At 46.7% G+C, this 17,072-nt stretch overlaps 1 protein-coding gene across 1 annotated transcript in view; it reads right to left on the reverse strand.

The window, feature by feature from the left end:
• Nucleotides 1–6,086: 6,086 nt before the first annotated feature.
• Fbxo16 (F-box protein 16) overlaps nucleotides 6,087–17,072 on the reverse strand; it is a 35,592-nt gene continuing 24,606 nt past the window's right edge. Inside the window, exons 7-8 of the mRNA XM_013024194.1 lie at nucleotides 15,176–15,278; nucleotides 6,087–6,251 (exon numbers count right to left, since the gene is read on the reverse strand). Of these exons, the coding sequence (XP_012879648.1) occupies nucleotides 6,087–6,251; nucleotides 15,176–15,278 (268 nt within the window). The remainder of the gene's footprint in view (nucleotides 6,252–15,175; nucleotides 15,279–17,072) is intronic.

The following is a 17,072-nucleotide window of genomic DNA, read 5'->3' on the forward strand; positions in this document are numbered from 1 at the left end:
CAAGTGCTTTACCACCTGAGCCACAACACCACTTCCAGTTTTCTGATGGTTAATTGGAGATAAAAGTTTCACGGAGGGGGGCTGGGAAGGTGGCTCAGTGGTAGAGTGCTTGCCTGCATGCATGAGGGCCTGGGTTTGATTCCTCAGTACCACATAAGCAGAAAAAGAAAAAAGTGGGAAGTGGTACTGTGGCTCAAGTGGTAGAGTGCTAGCCTTGAGCTGAAGAGCTGAGGGACAGCGCCCAGGCCGAGTTCAGGCCCTAAGACCGGAGCCCCCCCCAAAAAAATTAGTTTCACGGACTTTCCTGCCCGGGCTGGCTTTGAACCACAATCCTCAGATTTCAGCCTCCTGAGTAGAGGATTACAGGTATGAGCCACTGGCACCTGGCTATAAGTCTCCTTTTTCTATCTTAGAATATTTATTATTTCCACCAGCCATCTATTACACAATCAAGTATTGCCTTGTGGGCTCTCAATTTTTGTTGTGTGGAACTGTACTTAACATGTTTATACTTAGCACTTAATGCAGTGGTGCCTCATTTTTTAAATTACTGTGGCAAGAGAAAGAAAATACGATGGAAAAGCCACTGGAGAACGTTGTCAAGTTAAGGGGTTGAGACTTTGTTTTTTTTTTTTTTAATAAAAGAATGCTTCTCCGGCAAACTATCACGTATATATGAATCACAGGAGATCTTATTAAAAGTGTAGAATCTAGGGCCAGGTGTGGTGGCTTAAGGCTGTAGTCTTAGCTACATGGGAGGTGGAGGTAGGAAGATCAAAATCCTAGGGTTGGCCAGAGCAAAAAGTGGAAGACCTTATCTACAAACAGAGAAGCAAAAGCAGATTCTGATTCACTAAGTCTGGATGGTAGCCAAGATTCACCATTTGTAGTAAGTACCAAGATCACATAGAAGAACTAACTCTTCAGCAATGAGAGGCTTCCCAACTGTACAGAATTTAAAGGGCAGGAGCGCCCTCTAGTGTCAGAGACTAAAGAAGCAGGCAGAGAGAGGCACATCTCAGGTGGTCTGATGACATAGGCCTATGGTACAAAGAATGTGGGAATGTGGAGTGAGTGAGACTCTCGGTCTAGAAGGTGGGAGTAAGTAAGGTTTGAAGAGAAATCACTAGTGGACAGAATACAGAATCCTATGTGAGGAATAGCCCCTAAGCACGAACCCTCCAGTGTAATTGCCGTGTGTCTAGGTTTCAACAAGCTCCTTGGTCCTTCCCGGGAGCCTGGAGAACTCACTTGCGTTCCTATCTTCTGTTCTATACTTTCCATGCCTCACTCTTGTTCTTTCTCACCCATTCTTCATTCAAGCTTTGATTTTAAAAAAATTCAGTCGCTAGGCATTTGTGGCTCATGGTTATCACCCTGGCTACTTGGGAGGTTAGGAATAGGAGGATCTCAGTTTGAGGCCAGCCCAGGCAGAACATTCTCAAGATCTCTTCTCAACTTGTAGTTGGGGGACAGTGGTGAGGGCGGGTCAACCCAGGCCAAGTTTGGGAGACTGTGTTTGGGAGGATTAGGGTAGCAGGCTAGCCCAGGCAGAGAAATCAGTGAGTTTCTTTGTCTCTAGGGATAGAGGCTGGCTGGAAGGAAGCTGGACATAGTGGTGCACCTGATTCCAGCCGCGGCAGGCTCTGTCTCACGCACATGCAGTGCTTGCTGTTTCGTGCCTTATTTCACCTCACCCTACGCCCTCTAGGTCCATCTGTGCTGTCACAAGTGACAGGATTTCACATTTTTTGTGGCCGAATAATATTCCACTGTACATCACATTAAAAAAATCTACTCATAGCTGCCTGCAGACACACCCTAACATCCTAGCTATTCAGCAGGTTTGAGAATCTTGGTTCAAAGCCAGCCTGGGCAGACAAAGCTGTGAGATCCTTATCTCCAAGTACCCAGCAAAAAGACAAAACTAGAGGGATGTGTCAAGTGGTAGAGTACTAGCTGTGAGTGAAAAAAGCCAAGTGAGAGCCCAGAGCCCTGAATTCAAGCCCCAGTGCCCAAAAGCCATTCTATCAGAGGCGCTAAGGTTTATCTCCTAGCTTGGCTATTGTGTCATACACACGGCTGTGCAGGTGTCTGGACATGCCAACTTCACTACCTTGATGGCATCTTCCAACACCCAGCACCCCTTTCCTCCTCAACGGCCTGCTGGCAGGGACTGCGTCTGTCTCCATGGCTTCCTTTGGCCCTGATGCCACAAAGATAATTACACGGTGCCCTGGGTTTAGAGTTTTGCAAACACAGTCAGTGTAGGGACATGTTACAAAGGATGGAGGAGAGCTCTTGCCACCCCCATTCCTAATGGCAGCCTTCCCCGCCTCTTAGCGCCCCGGGGCTGATGCTCATTCCTCCCTCTGCGTCCTTCTCTACTCTCCTGTCCTATTTCTAGGAAGATGGGCTTCTCAGCCCGAATGCTGAATGGAGACAGGTTGCAGGCCTGGCTGTGGATGTACGGAAGCATCCGGTGGGGAGAAGCCGGGGGCCATTGGTGGAGCTGTGGGTCTTTGGAGGCAAACACTCCGGCTTCAGTCTCAGCTTTGCTTCTTTGTAGCTGTGGTCACCTCAAGCACATGACTTGATTCCAGTTTTGCATCTATACAACGAGGAATCTTGTGGAAATTAAACTAGAGTTCAGAAGCAACTCATGAAGCAATACTGGTGGCTCCTGAACTGTAATCCTGACTATTCAGGAAGCTGAGGGTCATGCTTTGAAGCCAGCCTGGGCAGGAAAGCCTGCGAGACTCTTCTCTCTAATTAATGGCTAAGAAGCTGGAAGTGGAGCTGTGACTCAAGTGTTGGAGTGTCAGCCTTCAGCGAAAAAGCTAAAGGACAGCATCCAGGCCTTGAGTTCAAGTCTCAGTACCAGTACGCATGTGCATGTGTGTGCATGCATGTGCGGGCACACACACATGTGCGGGCACACACACCACACCACACACACACTCCATAGGTAGCTTATGATGGACAGTTCAACACATGCCTAGCTCCTTCCCCGTCAGACTCAAATCTCCTGCTTATCCTGGGGTGTCGTGGCAGGAATACCCTGGCTGGGGATGAGATTTCTAAATCCGTTGCACAACCACCCGGGGAGGAAAGAATGGCTGCTCTGTTGCATTGTGGGGCAGGGTGGCGTGGGGAAGAAATTTCCAAACCACCCCAGTTACCTCCCAAGACCTTTTCCAGTTGCCCAAGCCAGAAATCCACCAGTGGAAGGCCAGCCTTTCTCCTGAGAATAGTCTGTCCCCCTTTTTTTTGGGTCCAGTCGTGGGGCCTGAACTCTGGGCCTGGGCGCTGTCCCTCAGCTCTTCAGCTCAAGGCTAGCGCTCTACCACTAGATCCACAGCGCCACTTCCAGCTTTTTTCTTTTTGCTTATGTGGTGCTGAGGAATCGAACCCAGGGCCTCAGGCATGCAAGGCCACCTTCCCAGCCCCACTTCTGGCTTTTTTGTTTCTGCTTATGTGGTGCTGAGGAATGGAACCCAGGGCCTCAGGCATGCAAGGCAAGCACTCTCCCACTGAGCCACCTTCCCAGCTCTGGTGTGTCCCCTTTAGTTCTTTCCACCTCCACGCCTTCAGTTTGGGTTTCCCTGGAACAGGGCAATGGCAACCTTCAGTGCTGTCCCTCGGTGCTTTCTCACAAGCCCCCGCGAGCTTCACGCTCCCAGCTGAAATGCCTCATTGGTTGTTCAGTAAGGGGAAGCCTACCTCCCCAGCCGGTCGGCTTCCTGTTCTGCCTCTTAGCTGGCTCTCTCCAACTCAACCTCGGCCCAACTCCCACAGCTCTCCAGGACAGTTTGGTCACAAGGATGGCTTATTGGGACTGAGGGTTGGTCCAGACTGGGGTCTTTTAGTGCTAAGCCAAGCCATAATGGCTGGTCACCTTTACCTCTGTTTATTTTGTTTTGTTTTAATCTCTTTCCTTTTTCTAGAAGGTTCCCCCTGGTCCTCCCCTCACCTCACCTCCTATTTACTACTAAATAATACTCATCTCTGGCTTCCTGTGTGGCAAGTGTGTGTGTGTGTGTGTGTGTGTGTGTGTGTGTGTTCTAAGGCTTGAACTCAGGGTCTGGGTGCTGTCCCTTAGCTTTTTCACTCAAGGCTGGTGCTCTACCACTTGAACCACACCTCTACTTCTGGCTTTTTGACTGGTTACTTGGAGATAAGAGTCTCACAGTGCTGGGAATGTGGCTTAGTGGTAGAGTGCTTGCCTAGCATGCATGACGCCCTGGGTTTGATTCTTCAGTACTGCATAAACAGAAAAAGCTGGAGGGGACACTGGCTCGAGTGGTAGAGCACTAGCCTTGAGCTCCAGACTGGCAAAAAAAAAAAAAAAAGAATCTTATAGACTTTCCTAGCTGGGCTGGCTTTGAACCTCAGCCAGTCCTCAGATCTCAGCCTCCCCAGAGGCTCTTAGTCTCTTCCCCTGGCCCACCTCTTATGGGCCACATGGTGATCACAAGTCCTGTGTGGAAGCCCTAACTCCTAGCATCTTAGAACAGAACTATACGTGGAGATAGGGCCTTTGAAAGGAATTGGGTTAAGGGAGGTTATTAGGCTGGAACCCCAACCCAGTGTGACTTAGGTCCCTGTACAAAGAAGAGATTCAGAAACAGACACACGGAAGAGACCAGGTAAAAACTCAGGGATAAGAGGGCCATCTACCCAGAACATCAAAAGCCAGGACACCTTAAAGCCACTTGCACATCCATGTTCATTGCTGCACTAGTCACAACAGCTAAGTTATGGAAATAGCCCAGATGCCCTACAGTAGAAGAACGGAACAAGAAAATGGGGTGCCTACACACAACGGGATTTTACTCATCCAGCAGAAATAATAAGGTCGTGTCATTTGCAAGGACATGGATGGCCCTTGAACAAATCGTGTCAAGTGAGGTAAGCCAAGCTCAGAGAGACAAATGGCAGGTGTTTTCTCTCATGTAAGGAAGCTAGATCAAAATACAACCATGCATGTCAACATGCAGGAGTCAATGCCTTCACACACAGATAGACTAAAGGAGGGTACACTAAAGGAGGCGTGATTCCTCCCAGCAACAGATGTACTTACTGTCCATCAAAATGAATACCAGGAAGTGGAAACATGCTTTGGGGAATGGACAAAGGGTGTGTGTGTGTGTGCAGGAACAGAGGGAGGAAGAGTGGTCAAATGTACTCATTATATCTGATGTACATTATGGAAAAAATGAGCTGTGTAACTTAAGGATGGGTACGCGAGGGCAAAGGGGAAGAAGGAAGAACGGGATGATGATCAGGACTCATAACGTGACCGAGGGGACGGTAACCTCTTCCTACAACTACTTAATAATAACAACTTAAAAAAAGAAAGAAAAAGCACCAGTGGCTCACGCCTGTCATCCTAACTACTCAGGAGGCTGAGATCTGAGGATCGCGGTTCAAAGCCAGCCGGGGCAAGAAAGTCCATGAGACTCCTATCTCCAATGAACCACCAGAAAACCAGGAGTGGTGCCGTGGCTCAAGTGGTAGAACACTGGCCTTGAGCTGAAGAGTGCAGGGACAGCGCCCATACCCAGAGTTCAAGCCCCATGACCTACTAAAAAAAAACGAAAAAGAAAGAAAGAAAACCCCAACCCTACTGATGGCTACGTTTTAGGTTTCCAGCCTCTGGAATAGTGGAGAAATGAATTTATGTTGTTGAGGCCACCTGGTCTGTGTGCACAGCCCTAGCAAACAGTGCCGCATGGTAAATAACTCCTTCGAACAAGCTCAAGACTTGGGCTGTGCTGTCACTTCCTTCTGGGATGTTCCTCACACAGCTAATACACCCACAGCTACCATCAGATGTCTTTCCATTAGCCCCATGGGGCTCATCTCCAAGATGCCATTTCAAAGAGGGTACATTTGCCGACATTGAGGCCGTGAATTCCTCTCCCCCTGAAATTCTGTCAGACTCACTTGTACAACAAGGTATTCAAACCAAAAGAGTTCCCAACAGGGAAGCCAGGCCGGGCCAACGGGCCACGTGCATCAGCGGGGTTTCTGTGACCGGTCTTTCCTGGTCGCCCATCCCTGATCTTGTCACTTCCGTCCTCTTACTCTGGAGCCCGGATGGGGCGGGACTGCAGCTCAGGGAGTCTCTGTAGGTGCTGCACAGGCATTTGACAGGCTGTCACAGGGGTCGGGGGTCCCACGGAGGCATGAGGAAGCCAGGCAAGATGAGCTGGAACTTTCAGCGGGGAGCTGCCGCTTAGGGACATCTAGGGAGAAATAGAGTGTCATTAGGAGGCAGGTTACTGACACATGGAAAGAAGCTATGGCAATGCAGGTGAGTTCATGCGATGGCAGGGTGGGCGAGGGTGGCTGACAGCGTCACCCCCCACCATGCGATCTGCACGCTACCCTGCTCCTAAGAAATCCTCCAGTCTCCAAAATGTTTCACCAACATCATTTTCTTTGGACCTCAAGAAAGTCACGTGAGGTAGGGAGGTATTAATCATCGTCATGATACAAGTAAGCGACTGAGGAGCGGGTTCCACACGGACAGCCTGCGTTGGCGTGGTTCAAACTCACAGCTGGGTCTGGAGACTTGTGATGAGCCATGCTTTCTGGAACAGTGTTCTATGCATCGGTACTCACAGCTCTTCTCTCCCAAGAGGCCTGTGGCACAGGGTGACGTCCAACCCCAACTCACAGTGACAAAGGATTTCTCCATGACATCTGGCCATGCACAGGAAAAGGAAGAGGGACAAATAGAGAGAAAGAAAGGATAATGCAAGCTGAGCTTGTAAGAAGAGAGAAGGAAGGTTTTTTGGGGGGAGCGGTGTACTGAGGATTAAATTCAGGGTGCATACTAGGCAAGCACTCTTATCATTTGTGACATGCTCTCAGCTCTTTTTTGTTTTAGTTATTTATTTTTGTTCCAGTCCTGGGGCATGAACTCAGGGTCTAGGTACTCTCCCTTAGCTTTTTCCTTCAAGGCTGGGGCTCTACTACTTGAGCCACAGCTCCATGTCCAGCTTTTTAGTGGTTAATTGGAGACAAGAGTCTCGTGGACTTTTCTGCCCAGGCTGGTTCTGAATTGTGATCCTTAGATCTCAGCCTCTTGAGTAGCTAGGATTATAGGCATAAACTACTGGTGCCCAGTCCAGTGCGACAGTGAGAGAGAGGAGAGAGAGAGAGAGAGAGAAAGAGAGAGAATTGAAGCTTGTCCTTTGGGCCTCTTGATCAAAGCTGGCACTCTACCATGTGAGCTACAGCTCTTTTTCAGGTTTTTGCTGATTAATTGGAGATGCTGGTTAATTGGAGATAAGAGTCTCACAGGTTTTTCTGTCCAGGCTGGCTTTGAACTGCAATCCTCAGATCTTAGCCTCTTAAGTAGCTAGGATTACAGATGTGAGCCACAGGCACATTCTGTTCTGAATGGAACCTTGTATCTCCTAACAAGCCTGCACGCCCCTTGTGAGCAAGGCTTCCATCTTCTCGTTCCCTGACTCTCCAGGTGTCTGCTCACAGAAAATCCAGAGGTGAGGGGAAAGCCGCAAGTGGCTGAGGGAAAAGGCGGGGAGAAACAGGAGCAAATGATCTTCCCTTAAGTTTTCCATGCTGTTTTAAGGTCCTGTGAAGCGGGGATGGGCGGAAGGTAAGGGAATGCACTGGAGTGTTCCTTTGTGCTGGGTTGGGAATGCTGGAGATAAAGTAATAAGTGTTGAATGAAGGAAAAGCCTGTGATAACAAGAACCAGCGAGTCACACCTTGGCTGTAACACTTTCAGATCTAATCCTGTTAACTACAGTTGCTTCTCTGTCACTGCTTTTAAGGAACCCCTGGGCCTGGGGGGAGGGGGGGGGGAGTTCACAGGCCCAGGCAGGCCGCTGGCAGCTCTCCATGTTCACAGCGCGCAGTCCCAGGTCCCAGGGCTCCCCGGCCCTGCCCCTGCGTGCGCTCTGGGGGCTCCTCACCAGTTCTCCAGACTCCTTGAGTTCTCTCTTCTCCAAGATCAGCTCAGACACTCGATGGAAGACAAAAGACAATATGGAAGGAGCAGGGGAGTTAGAGAAATGAGGTCTTGTTCGTGTTTGGGCCTCTCACCACAGCCTGCATACACCACAGTGGTCTTAGGTTGCGGGTTTACCTGAAGCTGCCCACTGGCAGCTCAGGAAGGCAGAGAGAAAAATATACTTGGCAATGGAAGACTTGGGACAGGCACTGATGGCCCAGGAAGTGGGCCAAGAAACAGGATCCTGCAGAATTCCAATAATCCCAGTGTCCAAAGCATGCCTTTACATTTCTCATCTACTTCCTTCCAGTTAAGGACTTAGCAGCTGGGAGCTGGGTGGCTCAAGCCTGTCATCCTAGCTACTCAAGAGGCTGCCATCTGAGGATCCCAGTGTGAAGCCAGCCTAGGAAAGTCTATGGACTCTTCCCTTCATTAAACTATCAAAAGAGCTGAAAGTGGAGCTGAGGCTCAAGTGGTAGAGCACTAGCTTGAGCAAAAGAAGCTCAGGGACAGTGCCTAGGGTCTGTGGCGGGGAGGGGGAAAGCAAACTTATCTAAAAAATATCCTAAAGCTAACAGGGTTGGGGACCTGGCTCAAGTGGTAGAGTGCCTAATGTCCTAGCAAGCACGAGATTCTGAGTTCAAACCCAGTACCAATAAAAATAAAAGAAGGTAAGACCTGGGAGGCAGAGGTCGGAGGATGGAGCTCTGAGGTCAGGTATCAGAGCTCACAGTTTCACAGTGGCTGCTGTCTGTCATCCTCAGCCACACAGTGAAGCACAAGGAGCAAGGCTGGTGGCCCAGGCTGGCCGGGGTACAAAGCAAGACCAACTCAGAAGGAGTGGAAGGAAGAACTCAAGTGGTAGAAGTCTGTCATGGAAGCACAAGCCTCCGTACCAACTCAGGGAGAAAAAGAGAAGAAAGCAGAAGTGTTTTTGTTTGCATCCCAGGACTGAACGGATTCACAAGGCTTTCCACGGGGATCTTAGTGGAGAAGCCCCCCTTCCCTCCCCCACCCCCAGTCTGTCACTGAGCCCAGAAAGCTGCTCAGACCTGTCTGGTCACCTTTGTGTGTGTATATGGGGGGGTGCAGAGAGGGGAGCCCTAATTTGGTCAATATTTATAAGGATGATATTTCCTTTTCCTTCTCCCAGGTTCTAGAAAACAGAAGCAAGGTGTTAGGCAGAAATAATCCACAAGGTTTAAAAAAATCCTTCGGCCTGTCTTTGTTCTTAGTTTGTCTTGGGGTAAAACTGTCCTGGCAGAGGAGGATTAGGCAAAGTTAGCTGCGACTTTGAAATTTAAAACCAAGATAATGCGTTTACACCACTCAGCCACCCAAGTGGCTGACTAAGTAGAGCACGCTGCAGGTCAGGCACACGCCATGATGTCTGGACAGCTTGCTAAGGATGATGCTCACACACACACACACACACACACACACACACACACACACACACACACGAACACTCTATGTAGACACACATATGTATTTTGTTTCGGTAGTTCTGGAGTTTAAGCCATGCCATTCATCATTTTTGCTCTGGTTATTTCTTGAGATAGGGTATTACTTTTTGCCCAGTACTAGCCTGGACCAAGACCCTCTTTATTTACACTTCCTGCTAGAGCTGGGATAATAGACATGAGTCACCATGCCCAGATACTGGATGTCAAGGGAGCATGTCTTGCAAACTTTTTGCCTAGGTTGGTCTCAAACGTTGATCTTCCCAATCTCTGTTTCCTGAGTAGGTAGGATTACAAGCAAGAGCCACAGTGTCTAGCCATATCTATCTATCTATCTATCTATCTGTCTGTCTGTCTGTCTGTCTGTCTATCTATTTATCTATCCATAGTAAGGTAAACATGTCCCTACTGATATGTATAAAACTAAGAATATTACATATTTTACAAACTCAATCTCTCCTATATAAATCCTAAATCGAAGGTAATTTGTGTCAAATATTTCAGTTTAACTTTAAATAAAAACAAATAGCCATTGGGCCTTTGTCTAAGCAGTCAGTGACAGGGAAGGGAGTAAAGTCATTCCAGTGGGAAACGCCAAGATAATTTATTGTTTAGCACTATAAAACAAGAGGCGACAAGTCAGAACAAGCACACAGCACACACTCTCTTAGCTACAAAGGAGGAGTCTGAACACTCTAAGTGCAGTCCCTTGCGAGAGGGTATTTTGCCACTCTGATGATGATGATGATGATGATGATGATTTTGGTACTGGTCCTGGGGCTTCAACTCAACTAGTCCCTGAGCTTCTTTTGCTCAAGGCTAGCACTCTACCACTTGAGCCACAGTGCCAATTTTGGCTTTTTCTGGTGGTTAATTGGAGATAAGAGTCTCTCAGACTTTTCTGCCTGGGCTGGCTTTGAACCATGATCCTCAGATCTCAGCCTTCTGAGTAGCTAGCACTACAGATATGAGCCTGGCGCCCAGCGCACTCAGAGTCTTTATCCACATGGTCTTTTCTCCCTCAGGTACCGAAGCTAACAACCAAGCTGTGCTTGGCAGGCACGGTGTGCACACAGCCCAGATCCGGTCCTAATGAGTCCAACACACTCATGCTCTTCAGTCTAGGTCTGTGGGCGACATGGAGGAGGAGCTGGTACAGGAAAACATGGGCCAGAAAAGGTTCCAAATTACCCAAAGGTCTCAAGAAGAAATCTGGGGGGAGATCAAGGCACAAGCCACAAGGCCCCAGTTCCACAGGCTGCTGTTAGCACCTTCCACGGTGGGGCTGCTCTGGGCCCTCTGTCTGTCTCACTGGAATCCTTCCTTGGATTTGCAGGTGGTCATTCACTGTTGCTGCTACTGCAGGTAGAAGTATCCCTTATCTGAAATGCTTGGGATGGGAAATGTTTGGGACTCTGGAATCTTTACGTATATACAGTAAGGTATCTTACAGAGAGGAGTCAAGGTTCCATAGGAAATGCATCTAGGTTTTAGATATGCCTTTCACACATAACCTGAAGGAAATTTTACAGAATATTTCAGTGTTTTGAGTGTGACTGATGGCAGGGGGTCAAGGGTGGGATCTTCTAACTTGTGGGGTCGTCATAGCACTCAAAAAGTTTTGGATTTTGGACCAGGCACAGTGGCTCACACCGATAATCCTAGCTAGTTGGGAGACAGATCAAGAGGAGAACAGCTCCAGGCTACTCCAAGCAAAAAAGCTCATGAGACCCCATCTCAGCCAATAGCAGGTGGGCCAATGGCATGTCTATCTCCCAATTGCAGCATAAATGCGAAGACTTTGAGGGTTGTGGACCGGGCTGGCCCAGGCAAAAAGCAAGGATGTATGATAAAAATAACCACAACAAAAAGGGCTGGTGGTGTGGCTCAGGTGCCGGAACAGCTGCCTAGCAGCAAGCAGATAATCCAGTACTATCAGAAAAAGAGGAAAAGATGTGAGAGAAACCAATTCTTACTGGCTTAAAATTACAATTCACAAATGTAGTAGGAATTACCACATATGCTTGTGTGTGTGTGTGTGTGTGAGTGTGTGAGAGTCCTGGGGCTTGAACTCAGCCCTGACGTTTTTCGTTTGTTTTATTTTCTCAAGGCTAGGACTCTACCACTCGAGCCACAGGTCCACTTCTGGCTTTTTGGTGGTTAGTTGAAGAATCTCACGGACTTTCCTTTCCAGGTGGGCTTCAAACCACCATCCTTAGATCTCAGCCTCCTCAGTAGTTAGGATTAAAGGTGTAAGCCACTGACAGCTGAATTTTTTAAAAATCATAACTGGTGGTAATATGGATTTTTTTAATTAAAAAAACTTGATTATCAAGATGATGTACAGAGGGGTTATAGTTATATAAGTCAGGTAAACAGTACATTTCTTTTGGACAGTGTCACCCCTTCCCTCGCTCTCCCCCAGTTTTTCTCTCCCATCCCCCCACACAAATTGTTTAGTTCATTTTCAGCATAGTGTCTAGTGAGTATCACTGCTGCATTTGTTATCCTTTGTTTCTCCATTTCTGTGCCCCCAAAGACAGATAAAGGAACAAACAAGACAAAAAGAAGGCAAAAACAACACCAAAGTGGAAGAAACTTGTTTCCATTTTCTGGAGTTCACTTTGATATTTTATATGAAGAGATGCACATAGACATTGCAACTTAGTGATCCTCTCCCAAGAGTCTCCTCCTTTGGTCTCACTGTGTGAATGCCTAGAGTCCTATATACTTGTATACTTTATTATGTGCATTTCTTGATACTTATAAAATTCTCACAAGAAGTCCCAGAAGCCGCAAAGCATTAATGATGAGATCTAATTTTTATTCCCATCTTTCTACCAGTTGTTCGCACCAAATGGCACTTAGATGAAGCGATTATGACTCAGGCAGCCCCTGAGGACCTCGTCTAGAATTGAGAGCAGAAGAGAAAATTAGCTCCCTTTCAAAGTCTCACCTATTAAACAGAGGAAGCCTTGCACTTCGGCAACACCGGCTGATGTCAAATGGTCTCCCCGGGGACGTTTCTCTTTTTAGACAGAAATCTCTTCTCTATAGCTCCAAGTAATAATAAAAGGAAGATGGTTTTCCAGCCTGATGATCACAGCCTAGGGAGGTGGCCTGAGGAGCAGTCTTTGTACTCTCGTGCACTTCTGTGCTTTTTTCTCTTCCAGACCTTTCCACTTGACAAAGCTTCTCCAGCCACCAAACCCCTTCTGCCATGATAGACGTCTCAGCCGGTTTCAGACAGTCTTCTGCTCAATGCCTATAGACTTTGCCACTCAGCACTGGCTCCTTGGAGTCTTACCAGACTCTCCAGGTCTTCCTGAACGTGCCCGCTCCTCCAAAACCTACCAAAACTATGGAGGAGCTGAGTGCCTGTGGTTCAGACCTGTAATCCTAGCTACTCAGGAGGCTGAGATGTGAGGATCCAGCTTTGAAGCCAGCAGGAAAAGTCCTTGAGATTCTTATCTCCAATTAACTACCCAAAAAGCTGGAAGTGGAGCTGTGGCTCAAGTATTAGAGCACCAGCTTTGAACAAGAAAGCTCAGGAACAGTGTCCAGGCCCTGAGCTCAAGACCCTGGCCTGGCACAATAATACAACAATAACAACTACAACAAAACCAAATTACAACCATGTAGAGACTCCCCTGTCTCCTTTTCCTTTCCCATTTCCCTCCCTCCCTTCCTTCCTGTTGTACTAAAGACCGAGCTCACAGCCTTAAGCTTACTCTATAAATGAACGAGGCCTCCTGCCTTCCCTTTTGCCTTGGTTACTTTCAGCGTGGGATCTCGCTTGATGAGTGACAGGAGTATGGGCTTGGGCCATGGTGCCCAGCTGATGTGGGGATTTTCTATCAAACAAAGTCAGGAGTGTCTCCATTGGAATCACACCTGGGCTGTATCTACCATAACAAATGTAGCTCTAGGGCCAAGCTAGCAAATGTTCTCCTTAGCACGCCTAACTGGATTGCCTCAGCTTGCTCTCCTCCCGCTCGCCCATCCAGGATTTCTTCACTTTCACAGCTGTCTTACATCACGCTGGTGACCTGTTTCCCCTGCGGTCTGGCTCTATGCAGCCTCCTGCAAAGGGCCACAGGCATCCTTGTAACTCTAACCAACCATGCTCCTCACAGGCCAGCACATGAGTCAAAGGCTACAACAGACTTTTGCCTAGCGCATTATACGCTCTTCAGCAAAACTGCTACACATTCCTAGCAACTGTACTCAGCATAGTTACAAAACTAATAGCAGTAGGTAGCTGTGATCATGGGCTTTGTTTACTAATAGCTAACTGTTGTCTCTCATTGCTTAATTTTCTCCTGGTTTCCTTTTTAGCCTTCATTAGCACGACTTTTTAGCTTTTTAATTTATAATGCATATTTGAACTTAAGCCATTTCTGCCAGTATTTTCCAGATGGCTAACGTAAGTCAAAGGCCTATGTGGGACGGCTCCTGATTTTTTTTTTTTAAGCAGGAGAAACATCTGACTGTGCTGATCATTTGCCAGTATACATTTTTATCTTTTTTCAAATGTTCTGTTTTTCTCTGAGCTACTCTGCTACTCCTTGCCTAGTGGAGGTGGAAGTACTTCATAATGACCCGCCTGAAAAGCCTCATACAGTTATTTTTCACAATTAATGGTTTCACCTGCAATTTTACTGCTTGGCTCAAAGCTTTCTGTTCCTTTGGTTGCCTACACATCTTGGTGATAAGCTTTCCTACCAACAAATGAGCCCTTCTATTTTAAGAAGCTCATCTTTGGCTCTTATTATTACATATAAACAGAAAGTAATAAGAGAACAGAGAACGGAGCTCTGAAAATGATTTGTTCATCAGTACTTACGTACAATGCTCCCCATTGTCATCTATTTTATATTCATTGTCCTGGCAAGGACAATGACAAGGTAAGGACTTTTTAATTCCACCCCTATTTCCTTTTCTTTTGCTCCCCAAACTCCTTGATGTGTTAAAAGGGATTCCCTGGGGTCCAGATCCACAATTTGAGTAGCTCTGCTATGAATTACATAACATACCCTAGTCACAATTAGTGACTTTATTTAGGTAGTCATTTAGCTGTTTTTTTAATCAGAGAAAGAAAAGTTCTTAATTTATTTTTTCACTTCCTTGCCTCTGTTCCATAGGACTCAGAGCAGAAGAAGAAAAAAACCAAGGATAAAAAGACACCCTCTATCCTGGAGCTGGTGGCTCACACCTGTAATCCTAGCTACTCAGGAGTCTGAAATCTGAGGATGGAGGTTTGAAACCAGCCAGGGCAATAAAATCTATGAGACTCTTATTTTTACTAAACTACCAAGGAAGTCAGAAGTGGAGCCGTGGCTCAAGTAGTAAAGTGAGCAAAAGAAGCTCAAGGATAGTGGCCAGGCTTAGCTCAAGCCCCAGATCACATACACACACATACACACACACACACACACACACACACACACACACACACACACACACACACTGCTCCCTGTGTATTATGCAAGTTTATACACATCAACTTATCTGGTCTTTCTTTTTAAAACAGCCAACTGGAATAGAGGATCAGATTAAAATCTCCCAGGTCTCATAGCTCATCAGAGAGTCAGAGGCAGAACCCAAGATTTAAACAAGCACTTGATGCCTTCTGATTCAAAATGCAAATCCAATTTCACAAATACAATTAGCAATCAGGCAATTTTCATAACATGGTAGATGTCTTATAAGGGAAACTTACCAGTGACTGTGCTTTTCTTAGTCTAGCTCTGTCCTGCAGCTGGTTTTTCTTAGAACGTGTCTGTAGGCTGAGGTCTGGGGTCACTTCATTTTTTTTCCTTTGTCTGTAATTGCAAAGAAATAGGTAAATGATAAATGATCATTTTTAAAACTGGGATGATTTGCATAGATATTTGTTTGATTTATGTTGCCCTAGGGACTTAAAAGGTGCCTTCACCCAACTAGAAATAAGCCAAATGTCTATCAATAACGAGCAGGAGGAATAAGCTCTGGCACATCCTCATAGGGACTACAATGACCTGTGAAAAGAAAGCAAATTTTTCTTTTTTTTTTTTTTTTTGGGTCCGGTCGTGGGGCCTGAACTCTGGGCCTGGGCGCTGTCCCTCAGCTCTTCAGCTCAAGGCTAGCGCTCTACCACTTGAGCCACAGCGCCACTTCCAGCTTTTTTTTTTTTGCTTATGTGGTGTTGAGGAATCGAACTCAGGGCCTCAGGCATGCAAGGCAAGCGCTCTACCACTGAGCCACCTTCCCAGCCCCAAGAAAGCAAATTTTTCTATAACAAGCTCTCCATGATATAAATGTTACACGGAGCTGGGCGCCGGTGGCTGAGATCTGAGGATCTTGGTTCAAAGCCAGCCCTGGCAGGAAAGTCCATGAGACTCTTATCTCCAATAAACCAATAAAAAAACCGGAAGTGGCACTGTGGCTCAAGCGGTAGAGCGCTAGAGCGCTCACCTTGAGCTGAAGAGCGCAGGGTTCAAGCCCCAGGACTGACAAAAAAAAAAGTTAAATGGAAAAGTGCAAGATGAATTATTGTATGTTGAGTTCCATTTCAGAAATGATTTACTTAAAATATAATATACACTATTTGCTTGTACTTTCAAAAAAATTTGGCCATATATATGTATATATGGTCGGTTCTGGTGCTCGAACTCAGGGCCTGAGCACTGTCCCTGAGTGTTTTTGTGCTCAAGACTACCACTTGAGCCATTTTGCCACTTCAGTTTTTGAGTGGTTAGAGATAAGACTCTGCTCTGGCTTCAAACAGCGATCCTCACATCTCACCCTCTTGAGTAGCTAGGATTACAGGCATGAGCCACTGGCTCCTGGCCATATTTTTTAAAAGGGAGATTACACCTTGCATTTTTGGAAAATGTTTCTCTGTATTGTGGAGAGATAGGGACTTCAAATCTGCCTTATCTGGTCTGCTTCACTTAGAATCCATCTGCATGTTCCTCAAAAATATAAGCCAAGGTAAAGACTTCAGGTTTAGGCAAAATCCCTATAATCTGAAGAGCAAAAGAAAACAAAGGATTTTGTCCATGGAGCTGGAGGCAGTAACATTCCTGTGACTTGCACACAATTATTTGAGTATTCTTAGAAGAATATCTCCAAAAGATGAAAATGCTGGCAAATCTTCAGCTGTTTTCAGTAATGTTGTTTGTGTCAATACCAGCATTTGGGATAAAGCCGGGGTCTTCAATTTGGCCTGACTCACAGGCCACATTTGCCTATGCCTATAAATAAAGTTTTATTGGAACACAGTCATGCTCGTTTTTTTTTTCTTGCATGGTGTCTGTGGCTATATTCAGCCTTCAACAGCAGAGCTAAGCAGTTGTGCCAGAGATTAACCATATGTCCTGAAAAGCCTAAAATATCTCATGCCTGGCCCTTTACAGAGATTTGCCTGAAATAATGGGTGTAGGTGGAGCTTCCATGGTTACCAACAACACAAAAAGAGAAACAACCAGAACGTATGTGCCTTATAGGAGACGTGCATGTGGCTGCTTACATGCTCTGACGGGGATGATATAACACTGCCCAATGGTGGTGCTGTCTGGAGTCCAGAATGTGGGAGACTCTACAGAATTGGTGGGGAGAAGGGGAGGGAGGGAGGG

The sequence above is a fragment of the Dipodomys ordii genome, unplaced genomic scaffold, assembly GCF_000151885.1.
Source record: "Dipodomys ordii isolate 6190 unplaced genomic scaffold, Dord_2.0 Scaffold74, whole genome shotgun sequence".
Classification (NCBI taxonomy): Eukaryota; Metazoa; Chordata; class Mammalia; order Rodentia; family Heteromyidae; genus Dipodomys; species Dipodomys ordii.